Source organism: Callorhinus ursinus, unplaced genomic scaffold (genome assembly GCF_003265705.2).
Source record: "Callorhinus ursinus isolate GAN/ISIS: 27379988/994484 unplaced genomic scaffold, GSC_fseal_2.0 scaffold2, whole genome shotgun sequence".
NCBI classification, from domain to species: domain Eukaryota; kingdom Metazoa; phylum Chordata; class Mammalia; order Carnivora; family Otariidae; genus Callorhinus; species Callorhinus ursinus.
This window is the reverse complement of record NW_027397064.1, coordinates 28,529,299-28,544,164: the sequence shown is the minus strand read 5'-3', so window position 1 is coordinate 28,544,164 and position 14,866 is coordinate 28,529,299. Positions and strand designations below refer to the sequence as shown.

The following is a 14,866-nucleotide window of genomic DNA, read 5'->3' as shown; positions in this document are numbered from 1 at the left end:
ACAAGTTAATGAGGAAGGCTTTATTTTTTTCCTGTTTAAAAATCATTCTTTTGTGTGTGTGTGTCTGTGTGTCTCTGTCACGGTGTCTGTGCGCACACACGCACACAATATTCACCAGCCCTTAGAAGTTGCTCTGGCAGAAGTCTATAGGAAATGCTCAGTTTTGAGGAAAAAGTTATTATAAACAACCATAGCGGCCCCCCCATCAAAGAAGGAAAATTCTTCTAGCACTCTTTGAACCTTAAACAGTGTTTTTATAGGCCAGTTCATTGTTTTTCTTCACTATGAAAAATTAAAAACAATAACTGTTTTGATGAGTTCTCCGGGAAAAGACAGTTTCCATGATTTCATTTCTTGACAAAGAACAGCTACCTCACTTGGTTTCTGCCACATGTAAGCAAACTCCCAGCCATAAAACCTCCCGTCAGAGGAAGGGATATGGGTCCACAGAACTCTCAAGAGTTCTTCCCCATCTGCCCAGGGGAAGAAGCCTGCCTACCCCTTGCTGGGAGACATGGATGAGTCACAGGGGTGAGGTGTGGGAGAAGAGATAACAACTGCCCCCCTGCCCACCCCTGTGCTGTCACAGCAACATTCAGGGTGGATTCTGCCCCGTCACCACTTGATCTGGGTTGTCTCTTCAAAAATAAAAAAAATAAAAATAAAAAAACAAGGTGTGCCTGTCTTTTATAATGTTCTGTTTTAAAGGAGAGAAATCTCCGTGGAGAGCACAGGACCCTAAAAGTCCAAGGCCTGGAATTCCTCCTTTCTCTCTTTCCATTTTAAACAGGAAACAATCCTGCTAAGAGGGTCCGGAGGGAGCATTGGTTGTATGTTCATTTTAAGGCAGATAATGTTTGTGTGTTGCAAATGTCAGTGATTTATCCCAAGGGCTTAAAATGAGTGCAGAAAAACCACATGTTTCACTTCATGCAGAGAAATAGCTTCAGTAGGTTTCGAGAGAAAGCACAGGTTTAGGATATTTTTTTAAGTGTTTCGGAAATCTCTAACATGAACCGAAAGGAAATAGAAATGAGGCGGGGGGCTTAAAATATTTTACGACAAAAGATATAATGAATGCTGGAAGTTTTCTAAGTCAAAAATAAAATTCTAAAGGAAAGGGAAGATGTAACCCTGATCCTTTATTGCCCAGGGCTGGAGTGACAGATTATGCATTTGTGCTGTATTTGTCATGGGCAATTTAAAATAGACCAAAGCAAACTGCACTGAATAATAGCAGTTGATGCTATAATAACTTGTACACAAACAATTTAATTTTTTTATCTGAAAACTCTAACTAAATTACCCCAAGCTCAAGGATCTTTCATTATTATACATAGCCAAATTAAGACATCAAAAAGGAGAGAGTGCTATTGTTCATCATTATGAATGTGTTCACATGCTACTTTCCACATGCACCGGAGCTTGGAGCCTGTCAAACCTTCATTGATTTGGGGAACTTACAGAGCTGTTTTAACATCAAACTCTGCAGATTACAGGGTGATTCTGACCCTCATTGACAGTGCTTGATTAACCGCAGACACTGTATTCTTACAGCTCTGTCATTTCTTTCAAGTGTTCTCCCAATTTGTACTCTGGCATTGAAGAGCTTTTCATTAATTATTATTGTTGCTTTTTTTTTTCCTTTAAAAAATTTATAAAAGGGAGAGTAGTAGAAAATGGGAAGGATCCGGCAAATATGCACACAGAAGGTTTATGGGATTTTAAGAGCTGCAAACAGAACTCATCTGTTTAACCCCAGGCTAGATAAGATGCAGTCATCTGTACGTTGTTTAAAGACGTATTGCTTCTGTTATAGCAAACAGATCAGAGGATGCTTGTTGTCTTAGTAGAGAGATCCAGACAGGGTCACTTTCTGTGAGTGTTTCTTCTTGCCCTGGGCCATTCTGCGTGCCTACTCATTACACAGTGCAGCTTCCAGCTGGCTCGGCTCTTCCCTCTCTGCTCCTGGCCTGGTGGTGCTTCTTGGCTTGCTGATAGAATTGCTTTAGATCAAGTCCTAGGTGGATAATTCCCAGCTCTGGGTTACGACTTTTTCTAGGAACTGTAGAGAGGGGAGGGCACCTGGGGAATGTGACAGAAGCTAACCAGAGTTAGACCAAGACCGTGGCCCATGTCAACAGCACCCCACGGACCGAGCAGAGAAGTGAGGACAGTCCACGGGACCTTTATAACTCTGAATAACCTGTACACTTCTACCACCATGTCTATGACAGGCTTCCGTCCTCGGAGGGAAGAGTAGAGGAGGGGTCAAATCATCCCAGCTTTAGGAAAGCCCAAGTCTGCCTTCCTTAGAAAACCAGTTTAGCCACTATACTGAAGGCCAACGCACGGTGGTATAAACTAGGTAGAAGTAGATTTCTCTCTCCTGCACCAATCTGAGTATAAGCAGTCCTGGCTGACAGGTGGCTCCGTGGTATCAAGGACTTGGGCCCTTGCGCTCTTGTTGTTCGACCTTCCTCAGCATGTGGCTTCCTCTGTGCGGTTTAAAATGGCTACTCCGATGGCCAACAGGAAGGAGAGGGGAAGAAGAAAAATCACCCTCCTCTTTTCAAGGGTGCACATCGTTTCTATTCACACCCCACGGGCCAGACCTAGTCTTTGACCACACCAAACTACACGGGAGGCTGAGGGGTGGGGTCTTCAGCTGGGCAGCCAGCTTAGTAGCTACTGATATGTGTCTGTTCTTCTCTTTCCAGGGGAGGACCCGCTGATCCTATAGACTATCTGACGGCAACACCTCGAGCGCTCTACAAGGAAAGGGAGCTCCCATATTACCCAGGGGCTCATCCCGTGCATCCTCCCAAGGGGAGCTACCCCCGCCCGCCGGATCTGAGGGTTGCAGACCTCCGGTATCCTCAGTATTACCCTCCTCCGCCAGCCCCCCAGCATAAAGGACCCTTCCGACAAGATGTCCCACCTTCCCCTCCTCAGCACCACAGAGTGCCAGCCTATCAGGAAATGGGTAGACCAGGGCCCCACGGGGGCAGCCCAGACCAGTACCCCTACCGACCCCAGGATCCCAGGCAGAAGAACCCCATGACTGCCGCCGTGTAGCTGAATACCACCAAGCTCAGCCCAGCCCAGAAAGGGAGACGGGTGACATCACCTTTGCCCTTCCTAGATTTTCAGGCCTTCCTCCTGTTCAGAATTCTCCATGGTATAGATGGGTTTTTCTCACCGAGGTTGCAACACTGGACTGCTGACCAGAAGGGAAAAGGAGGGGACAGGCGGGCAGGGGGGGTCGCAAGGAAGAGAGAGGACACGGTCATGAAGGCAGTACTGCCGGAGATTTGAAGTACGTTTGGAATAGTTCAGTCCAGGGAGAGTGGACGGGCAAACAACAATGGAGACACGGCACCTGGGGCCTCCCTGGTGCACACGAGCCTCATCGAATCGGCAGTGCGGAGGCCATCTCAGAGGCTCAGCCTCGGCCCCCTTACGAAAGCTGTTAAGTCTGAAGAGTGGCTGCAAATACGGGCATCTTAAATGAGTAGTTTTTTTCACTGAGGAAACAAAACAACAGCAAACATGACTCGTGATCTCCTTGAAATGTTTATACCCAGAGGAAGAAGGCTGCATTTCCCTATTTGCAGAATTTCTCAGGCTCCCGGTACCACTCATTTGGTATAAGTATTTTATATTTCCTTGCTTTTTATATATATAAAAAAATAAGGTACGAAAGCAGTATTAGTGTCCTGGGAGAATGTGCAAAGCCAGTCAGGGCTTCCAGAAGGAATATATTCTGAGGACCAGGTTAAGAGGGCCCCAAATCCCGTGGTCCTCACCTTCCTTCCCCACAAATCCCAGGCACGACAGCACAGAGATATCCAGTTTCAGAATCATCCCCAGGTCTCCTGCCTGTAATTATCATAACCGGGGCCTCTACTTTCAGGATCCCACTTGAGGACTAAAACGTAGTTGGGAGAGAGAGGGCCCACTGCTTAGGTCACACAGGAAGCAATGCTCCGGAGATGCCAGTTCACTGCACAGTCAGTGCCAAACAGTGCCATCTGCACTGGGGACAGGGAGGGGCTGACTGTGGCCTTTGGGGTTGATAACCAGGAAGCGGGAGGTAGCAGTGACTGACGTGTGTGTGTTTGTGCTTGCGTGTGCAAGTGTGTGTGAAGGCATGTGATTACCGGCATGGAGAATGTAAGGTAAAAATGCTTTCTGAAAAGTTTGACGGGGAAGGCAATAAAAGGGGGGGGGGGGGGGAGGAATCAGAAGGAAAAGGAAAAGAGGCATAAAACCAGATCATTAATCTACCTGCTGTATTTCAGTAACAAAAATCAGGGCAACACCGAGGTCAGCATCTCCAATTGGAATAGAAGATCTTAGGGCTTTGAAAAGCTGACACCCCACCCTCCAAAACCCGTCACGTCTCCTTTGAGCTTTGCAGTAATTTCCTACTTATTCTAGCAGGACTTCTAAAACGTCCAACCTGCCCCAAATGAGAACACAACAAAAGACTGAGGACCAGCAAAACAGCAAGCTTGAATTGTTCAGTGGTGCTTAAGAGACTTTAAGCCTTTACTGCTCCTTCTCCATTCCCTCCGGGGGGAGGAGGGGTAATAAATAAATAAAAGTCTTGAGTTCAATGTAGATATATCTTGGCTGAGATTAGAATACCTCTGACTGACAGGGTTTAATAAATTATAATATTATGGAATATACAGGGTATCCAGCCCAGCTTAGTCTTTTATTTTTTTTTTTATTTCAAATAGAGTTGCGTTACCAGGAATGAAGCAGCTGCTGGTTTTAGACATAAATACTTGTTATTTACTGGACTTTAAGAGGTATCACTTTCTAAACTACAATTTACTTATGGCCCTCTTAAAAATAGACTGTCAAGTTGGTTTTGGCCATCTGCCATCTCTCTTGAGCCAGCACCTTACACTGTTTGGCAGTTTGTGCAAGGAGGTTGACGGTCTTGCACCCTGCTCACCCAGAGGTGAATGCAGGTGAGCTACGGGGCTTCTCTGCCAACATCCTGAATGACACTTTCCCCTCAGACTGAATAAACTTTCTGGAAGAAAATGGTGAAGTGAGGGAAATGCAAAGTGTTGGGGAGCATTAAAAATCAGCTCTTCGGTCTGTTGCATAGTTGAACCAAATTTCTCTAGGCTATTGGACGTAGCCGATCCAGAAGTCTCCTTTTGGATTGAGGCCAAGACCACATGAGGGTCAGCCAGAGGCAGTGCGAGAAGGTGAGATATTCTGTGCATGTCAGAGCAGGGGCTCTTGTAGGAAGAATGCCCATGTTTTCACCACGTTGCCACCTTGGGAGTACAATACCTCCAGCTTCCGAGCTCAGGGCAAGCTGCTCAAAACATGGGTTCGTGTTGTACACAAAGTCAATAAAACACTTGTGAATCCTGAGGGGGCAGCCAGGGATGCGAAGGTACTGTTAAAGTGGACGAAAAATAGATGATAGCAGTTTTCTTTTCTTGCCTGAAGTATAACACATGCCCAATTTGACCCTGCCCAAAGGAAGCTACCTTGTGGGTGACAGAGGCTCTGTCAAGCCAAGCCACAATGAAGAGCAGTTCGAATATAAGCTTTATAAATTCCTGTGTCCCAGCCCTCCACTGTCACCACCCAGAAGTTGCAGAACTCTTCCCAGTCTCTAGGAGAACAGGTTGTTTAGAGTATTTAGAAGACCAGGCTGTAATCAGCAGGTGCCCAGTAGCAGGAAGTAGTTCCTGGTTGATTTATGGTCTTGGAAAGACTCAATCAGGTGTCTGCTTGTCGCTCAGAATATAATAACCCCCGGAACAGAGTGACACAGTGAGCAGCAAACCCACCAACATATACCCACCTGGCTCCTGATCTGACCGCTGGGTCATTGGGGCCTTGAAATGATGTTTTGGCCTCGAGTCACTAGATACTTGTTGGAGTTCTGTTTTATCCCTTTCTGCAGGAGGAGAAATAGGAAAGGGAGCAGACCACTGAAAACTTTGAGCTGCAGGAGAATCCAGTCCTCTGCCAGGGAGGGAAACACTGCATCTCGTTAACCCCATGAGCCATTGGACTATGGCAATATCACTCTTGGTAGAAAATTGTTTCCCCACAATATTAATCAATGGACGAAAGGCAATCCCAAAGACAGGAACATCTTCTTAAATCATAATTGAGTAACAAACAAAAATTGGAAAATAAAATTACCGCAAAGCTCGTTATTCTTAGATTTGTAGGTCAACATGCATTGACCCCACAGGACAGCATAGAGCAAAGATCTTATAATTGATCGTGTGATGAGACCCACAGACCCACTGTCACCCCATGGAGCAAACTGCCTGCTGCCCTATAAAGGAGGTGTGCAACTTCATTGTAGCTTTATTTGTGCCACCAACTAAATAAAATTAAAACATGATTCATTATTCCCTTTCAAGATTCGTGAACTCGTTGAACTATCTTCAGAAGGAAAGGTACCCGACAACATGCATAGAGTCTATATGCATGAGGATCCAGCCTTTAAAGAGCATTTGTTCCCCTAACCTATAACCCCAGCATTTGCTTTCTTTGGAGAAACATCTTAGCCTTTTGGGGGGATAGAGAGGTCTTCAGAGTTTGGATGTGTGTCTATAAAATTCCCATAGGCATTAAATTCTGAAATCTGCAATGAACCGCCTTCAAATTGGTGCTAAATTAGGTAGACACCCTACTGCTTTCTGAGTCCAGGAGCAACAAAAAGTCCAGGTTTCGTGCAATTATGTGGGAGGGAGTCGAATCCAGAAACAGCCACAGGAGTATTTCTCTGCACTGCCAGTTCGCACCGACTTAGTGGGAAATGATGCCACAATGAGACCAGAAAGAGGAGTCTCCATAAGGTATCCCTACAAAGTCACCTCTCTGAAAAAAAAAAAAAAGGAGAATAAAAGGTAGATATCTAAAATAAGCCTAGAATCTCATATGCAGCTACTACTTCTAAGGGAAACTCTTTTCTCCCTCATGTCCTTAAATAGTAATAGAATCACACAGCGCCTGACTTTTAAAGATGGGCTTCACTCCCCAGCCTGGAGTGCCGAGTGAACTAACCCCAAAGACTGTCTGCTGACTCAGCTCTGGGAGAGCGTTCTCTTCCCTCGATGCGGACTGCCGTGCTGTTTACTACTGGAACATAAAAACAAACCCCCACTGTTTATACAATCACTTTTTCTAGTGTTTTCCTGTGCTTTTATGACACCAAGTCTGTTCATAAGTCCTGAAGATAAATTATGTGAAATCATATTTTGGCATATGGGGGCGGAGAATGAATTCTTTACAGACTTTTTAGGATGATCCCATTTGTACCACAGAAAACATTTTGGATGTTGTTATATATGAATATATAAATTTTTCTCATTTTATTTTGCATTGAAATAAAGCTTTATTCAGTCAGTAAGACACCAGAGTGTTGGTTTTCACTCCCCACATGTTTGTTTTAGGATGTGATGAATGAATAGATTGGTCTGGTCCTGATCACCCTTGAACAGCAACGTCATAGGGGCAGAGGACATGAGGAGAAAACATCTGTCACATGCCGGGCTCCCAAAAGACACGTGTAAGATGGAGATGAGAAAGCAGGCTGTTTGTTTGAGAGTGCACTTGGGCTCAGTACCCACAGAAGGCAGAGCAAGAAAGCAGGGCTGGGCAGAGGGAGAAGCTGAGCAGTGATGTGCTCCCACCTTAGGCCTCAGCCAATTCCACAGGGAACCCTGGAGCTACAGTGGCCCTTCAGACTTGTCCCAACTTGGAACAAGGAAGCTGGGCCTTTATACCACTGTGTCGGTCAGTGGGTATCGGCTACTCCTGGGAAGGAGGTGGGACCCAGAACCAGACAGTTCTCTTCAGGTGAGGCAATCCCCAAAGGGGCCTGACAGCCGGGGACGATCTTTGAGAGGTATTCACAGAGGATGGGAATATTGTTCTTTCTTTTTTTTTTTTCTTTTTCTTTCTTTTTGTAAGATTTATTTATTTGTGGGGTGCCTGGGTGGCTCAGTCATTAGGCGTCTGCCTTCAGCTCAGGTCGTGATCCCAGGGTCCTGGGGTCGAGCCCCGCATCGGGCTCCCTGCTCCATGGGAAGCCTGCTTCTCCCTCTCCCACTCCCCCTGCTTGTGTTCCTGCTCTCGCTATCTGTCTCTCTGTCAAATAAATAAATAAAATCTTAAAAAAAAAAAAAGATTTATTTATTTGAGGTGGAGGAGGGGTAGAGAATTCCAAGCAGACTCTCCACTAAGCATGGAGTCCAACATGGGGTTCGATCCTGTGACCCCCAAGATCATGGCCTGAGCTGAAATCAAGCGTTGGACGCTTAATTGACTGAGCCACCCAGGCGCCCGAAATTGTCCTTCATTCTTGAAGTGGAATCTGGGCATCTCATCAACAGCATCCACCACCGCTGACCCCTCCTCTCTCATGCTGGCAACACTCTTACCTTGCCTATGGAAACATGATTCTGAGTGGGTTCTCCTTGTGACCATCCCTGTTTCCCAAGCTTCTTTACTGGCTTGTTCTCAGACCTCCCCAGACTCTCTGGCAAGTTCATTCACAGCCAAGATTTCAGCTACCGTCTCTGGAGAGATTTGCTCATAATCTCCAGCTCAGAGCTATCTCCCAGGTACATGCATTTCCATTTTCCCACTGCTCGTCCCCACTTGAGCTTTCCACAGGCCATTTGGACTCAGCATGCTCCAACTGAAAGCAAAAGCTTTCTCCAAAGAAACCTGCTTCTCACGATTCTGTCCTGGCCAAAGTTCCCCCATGTTCACAGCTATAAACCAGAAATCTGGAAATGATCCTTGACTTCCTGTTTATGACTCCGCCCCTTCCTCCCACCCATCCCCATCTGATACGTTGGAAGGCCAGCCATTGAACCCAATCTGTCCATGCTTCCTGACATCCTGCCTTGGCTCAGTCTCTTGCTTCTCACCCAGCCTCTTCACTGGCCTTCTCGCTGATCTCCTACCTCTGACCATGCTTCCTTCCCAACCACCTCTATACTATACAGACTCAGCACCTGCATTGGTGAATACAATTTGATTGGAACACGAACATACCCATTTGCTTATATACTGTCTAGAACTCTTTCATGCTACCGTACCAGCTTCTGCTCTATTCTGCCAAAGGACTTTAGTGGAAGTGGAGATCAGACCACATATGCTACTCTTCCAGAGGCAGCATAGGCTTGTTGAAAGACATTGGTGTTGAAAACAGGCAGACCTGGATCTAAGACCAGGTTCAAGCGCTAATCAGTTGTGTAATACTGATCTCTTTAGGCCTCGACTTCACCATTTGTGAAATGGAACCACTCCACATCTTAGGGGCTTGTTTTGAGAATTAACTCACATGACATATACAGGGGTTCCAGAATCAGTTTAAGCCAGCTCCCAAGAGCCCACTGTCCACATCTCTCCCCAATGCCATATCAAGTGAGCCACCTTGGTAGCTTGACATGGGCCGTGTGGGAGGCATTTACAACACAGATATCAGCATAGCCTCAAACCGAGACTTTTTCTTTCCCCTCTGAAGAGGCCATTGTTCAACATTTACCAGAGCTCCTGTAGATAACATATCCGGCAGTCAAGAAAAATTAATCCTTGCCCCACATTCGCAGAGATACTCATGCACACATATATGCTCACACACACAGGTACACACTCACTCCTTAAAACTTCTCTGTGGCTCCCTCATACTTACAGCCTAAAGTCAAAAGACCCAAGCCCTCCAGAATCAGTCCCCTGTGCCCCCCCTTCACGTCTTGCTGCTCCCAGCTTTATATCCTGTGCTACTGTTATTTCTAAATTACTTTTATTTATTTGAGCCCCGTGTGCATTTCCCAGCTCTGTACCATGGCAACACACAATAAACATAGCTGCTCAAAGTGCCCTTCGTCTATGGGTTCTCATTCATTCCCTCGAGGCCCAGATCCAGCAGCTCTTTATGAAGAAGACTTCAAGGCACGAACAGGAAACTGGCTGCCTCACATCCCTCCCACCCTCTTGTAGCAGGACCTACCGCGGGGCCGGGCTACTTGCCCTAGAGACCGCATTTCCCCACCTTTCCTCGCGGCCATGGTTCCATGTGAGGCCCAGCTCCTACGACCAGGCCAAACACTCCAGAGGATGGAACCAGGGACCAGGCATGCTACTGCTGGCAATCAGGGTGACAGGGGCATTTGATTTCCTGTAAGAATATCTGGCGCCTTGCTTCCTGGGGGTCGAGAGCCTGTGTGAGGGCCACCCATCGTGTGAGCATTGATCCCAGCTGGGGCAATGTGATTCTGTGCCAGCGGTCGGGGCGTCCTCCGACCTTCGAAAAGTTCGCAGCTTCCTCAGTGAGCCAGTTCTGTAATGCTGTTCAGAGCTGTCCTCCTAGAAGGCCTGCCTAGAGCTGACTTCTCTAGCCCTTCAAAGAATTCTGCAAGCACCTAACTTTCCACATTAAGTCCCTTTTCGGTCCACTCGAAGGGATTCAGTTATCTGCAACCGACCTCGTCAAGATTCCTGCCGCAGCCCTCCTCCTGAGCCACACTAGGCAATTCCAACCTGAATGTTACTGAGATACTTTCCACAGATCCTCAGTAAAATTTTTATTACCTCTATTAAGATGATTACTTTCCATGTCTTTGTGGCCTTCTGAAGAGTATCGTACTTGTAACACATTGCCTGGGTCTGACTTGATGCTTGAGAAATATTTGCTGAATTCATTTGAATGAAGAAATGAGGTGTGAGGGTTCTTTTGCTGAATTGCTGTGCATTGCTGACGGTCCACCTGGCAGCCCAAGCCATAAATCTCCAAGTGTTGTTGTGAAAGATCGCCCAGTGTGATTCCTGAGGTAGAAGGTGTTAGCTCACGTGGGCAGGCCAGATTCTAATTTAAAACACGAAGCAGGCTAGGAAATTGTAAATGCAATGGGTAATGCATTATTTAGAGAGTAAAGAGAGACTTAAGTAAAGAGAAAATGTATTACTTGCAACCTACTAAGATGGAAATACTTTTAGTGACAGATGATTACTATTATTATTGTATAATTCCTTGGATTTTAGGCAAGTGCTTTGCATTACTTGTTCCTTTCAACAACTGTAGGTGGGGAACTGGAGGGCTCCCTGACTTTCTGTAAGGAAACTGAGTCCTACCTACAATGGTACTAAAATAAAAATTTAATGAACGCTCTTTAGGTGTATCCAAAGAAACCAGAGATTACTTTGTAAGTGTCTTGTCAGTTGAGATTTCTTTGTTCGCGGCCATGTTTATTCTCACTAATTATTGTTTACAGTGCATGCTGAATATTTCATGATCACAGTCATTTTTGCTTCTCACGGAGTCAAAGAACATCAGATTCATACTTATTTTACACCTGGAGAAACTGAGGCATGAAAAGCCAACCAGGCAATTGAGGGCCACCCAAAGGAGAAAGCTGACTTTCTCTTTATTCATGAAGTATGTTTTGAGAAACTCCTATGTTCCTGGCACTTGGTGGCCACCTCCTGAGTGGGCTCTCTGCTTTGCAGTGTGGGCGGGTGCCTCGCCTCCTTCCTGGGCCTGTGGCCCAGTGTACATCATACCTGGGCCTTCCTAATCACGGGCCTCTCAGAGGTCATCAGGCATGGCCCCTGTCCTCTGGAAGAGGAGGAGAGGTGCTTCCGCAGTGTTTAACGGTCAATTATCATCCTTTCCACCGAAGCTTTATCCAGCTGCTTGTAACTGCCTCTCCCCAAACAAGCCCACATACCTGCACGATAATCAGTGTGTGACACCATAGAAAAATAGTTTTAACTGAAACCTAACAACCCTGGACTTTGTAGCTCTTCTGTCTCATCCATGAAATAAGAAGTGCAAAAATAAAGTGAGATTCGATTGTAGCCCAACAGCTACTTCAGGTCAAACATTGCAAAATGCTACAGAGGATCCCAGACGTGGGCAGGGCTTGGATTCTGCCCTCGAGGACCTGCGTGTACACGAAGGACCAAAACTCAAGGCTGACGGTGGTGAGTGCTCATGGGAGGTGTCTACTACAAGAAAAGCCTGACTTCTGACTTTGGGTGTGGACAGGATCGGGTCAGTTTTATGGAAGCCATGACATCCGAAGCGGCCTAAAAGGATGCAAAGAATGTCGACAGGCCCGGCAAGGAAGGGTATTGGCATTCCAGCTACAGAAGAGAACGCAAGCATCCGCACAGAGGCAGGAACCCTCCCACTATGTGTGATTTGGGTGCAAGGAGGAGTACAGGTTGTGTGATGGGGGTGGAAGGATGGGAGGTTAATACTGAGAGTGGCTAATATTATTCAGTGCCTAGCAAGTGCCAGAAACTGGCCTAAATGATTTTCATAATTTATCTCATTTCATCCTCAAATTCCATGAGAAAACAGAGCCTTAAAGGAATCAAGAACTTGCCTTTGGGATTTCAGACCGCACAAGAAAAAGTGACTTAGGGACTCCAGGGACTGCGGCACTTGGTGGTGGGGGGGATCACTTCACAAAAGAGTGTTTACCTAAAACCAGCCCAAATGAAAGCACTACGCAAACTGAACTGGAAAATTCATCAAATCGGCAGCTCTTACTAAAGGGGAGGGAGCTAATATTTATTGAGTGTCCAGGAGCTGTGATAGTTGCCTTCCCTACATTCATCTCATTTTTTTCTTCACATCAGCAAAGTGGGCACACTAAACCCATTTTACAGATGAGAAAACTGAGGCCCCAAGAAACGAAGAACAGCTGTGGCTAGTGAAGTGGCCAGTAAATCCAGCTCTGGGCCCACGATTCTCCTTGCTACCCTCATGGAGATTAAAAGCAAATCTCAGTGCAATTTCTTTTAATTCTTCAAGGCCTCCATGGTGATTACTATCTAAAGTGTGTGCACCGTTGAAGAAAATTCAGAACGTGTAAATGCAGATTTTGACATTTGAGACTCAAGAAACAGGCAGCCTTGTGTTAGTTCCACTATATATTAAATTATAATCTATGTAGACAGCAGTTTTGAAAGGTATCCAGGCAAATAAGTTGTACTTCTGGCTGAAGTCAGACAGGTAGATGAAACTTTGATGAGTTAATTCCCCCAACTACTAAAGGTATAAACAGACCAGGACTCTGAGGTGGAAAGAGGCTGCCAGGAAATTTATTAAGAGCAGTGAAGTGCAGGGCCATAATTTCAACAGGTTATCTTGCTTCTCGGGCTAATTGTTTTCCAAGGCTTCTCGGCTCCGAAACATTCAGCATTCTTATCACCTGAGAAATGTGTGTGCTCCTTAGGATATTTTCCAGCATGCAGCCACCTCCATCCTCCAGTCCTGGCCATATTTTTGCTCAAAGAGCTGTCGATTAGATTTAAGAGCCGCCCCAGCCCCACAATGCACACTGTCTTGCTGATCTTCAGAGAGAGCTGTGGTGTCGCCCTTTGATTTATGGAGAGTGAAGCTCAGACCCAGCCCTGCGCTTTATTAAAGCAGCTTTTAGCCATATTATACCTTCCCCATTCCATGCTCCCTATGGCTCTACCACCTAGGAGTCAAAATCCCTTTGACAAGCAGCATTTGGGGTGATTGGAAAGTGGAGCCTTGGCTTTGTCTCCTCCCACCGTTCTGCCTCCCCAGCCCCCAGGTGCGAGATGGCAGGGTGGGGAGGGGTGACAGGCAAAGCACTGCTCTCCAGGTGGCCTTTCAATATCCGTTTTTCTCCTGACCCTCTCTTGACCTTCGCAGTGTGACAGTGTTTGGCCTGGGGCTGTGCCTCTTCATGGTGATTTTTTTTTTTTTTTTCCATCCAGGCTTTAAAAGGGAAGCCTCAGAGAAGTGCGGTCCCACTTTCAAAGGCTCTGTTCTCTGGGCAGTAAAATCAAGGCTGTGTTCTGCAGAATCACAGGATTCAGGCCCCCAGAAGAGACCACAGTAGAACAATGGGCATAGGAGTATCTGCAGGTGAACCGACCCGTCTTATAGGTGTTGGATGTGTGAAACTTGGTTTTGTTTGAAACATGGAACTTTTCCTCCACAAATATTTCGCCCCCCCCCCCAAATCAGGCCTGTGCCATGTAAGGCTGGAGGGTGGGGAAATTTGAGTATTCCCCACTGCCAGGGCCTGCCATGCTGTGTTGAGAAGCAGTGAGGTCCTTCCCAAGGACCTGGCATTAGGACATCTCGGTCCCTCCTTAGTGGTGCATCCCCAGCTCCCTCCGGGGCTTTAGCTAAGACCTTACTGCTGTCTGTCACTCTGATCCTATACCATCACCCTGTCCCAGCGAACTCCCTAGAGTGGGGTTGATGACAGAGCCATGTCGGGCCAAGGTTGGGGTGTGATAACTGGCAGGTGCACCCCCCCACCCCCAGTTTTCCATGGGAGGATACCCCCTCCTAGGACTGGCACTGTGGTGGGTGAGTTACAAGTGGCTCTCGGCATTGACGAGCTGGGTGACCCAGCTGGTTCCTGAGTCCTCAGTTGCCGCCTCTGAAGTGTGATGATCATGCTGACCTCCTAGGTGGTGGGAAGATGTACATAAAGCGTTTATTATATCAGCTGAAGGAGGATCAATGTTATTTACCATTATCAGTCCTGATTTGCAAAGAATCTGCCTTTAAGTGGCAAATAGCACACGATCACCATGAGAAAGCGTTTTGTTTCTAAATCTCTGCTTCCTACAAGAAGAAAGCCTTGGTCAATTGCTAGTATGTCTTCAACACCCCTCTACAACTTGCGAATCTCTTTTATCGACAGAGAGCAGACCTCAGACTTCTGCAGGTTCTAGCTTGAATTTAATAAGTTTGTTTTGCTTTCATTGTATTAATGAAATTGTATTAATTTTATAATTGTCTTCTATTTAGGACAAAATGATCCTGGCTTTTTTTTCACTTACAGTAGTGAAATAA

The 14,866-nt window shown here is 46.3% G+C and overlaps 1 protein-coding gene across 6 annotated transcripts in view; it reads left to right on the top strand.

Moving 5' to 3' along the window:
- The window catches only part of PARD3B (par-3 family cell polarity regulator beta), a 1,017,627-nt gene extending 1,010,219 nt beyond the window's left edge, over positions 1–7,408 (top strand). For 4 of the 6 annotated variants that reach the window (XM_073879629.1, XM_025892834.2, XM_073879657.1 and 1 more), the window contains one exon: positions 2,721–7,408. In XM_073879629.1, the coding sequence (XP_073735730.1) occupies positions 2,721–3,078 (358 nt within the window). In that variant the 3' untranslated portion in view covers positions 3,079–7,408. The remainder of the gene's footprint in view (positions 1–2,720) is intronic. The other 2 variants (XM_073879634.1, XM_073879636.1) reach the window with 1 other exon arrangement.
- Positions 7,409–14,866: the final 7,458 nt, after the last annotated feature.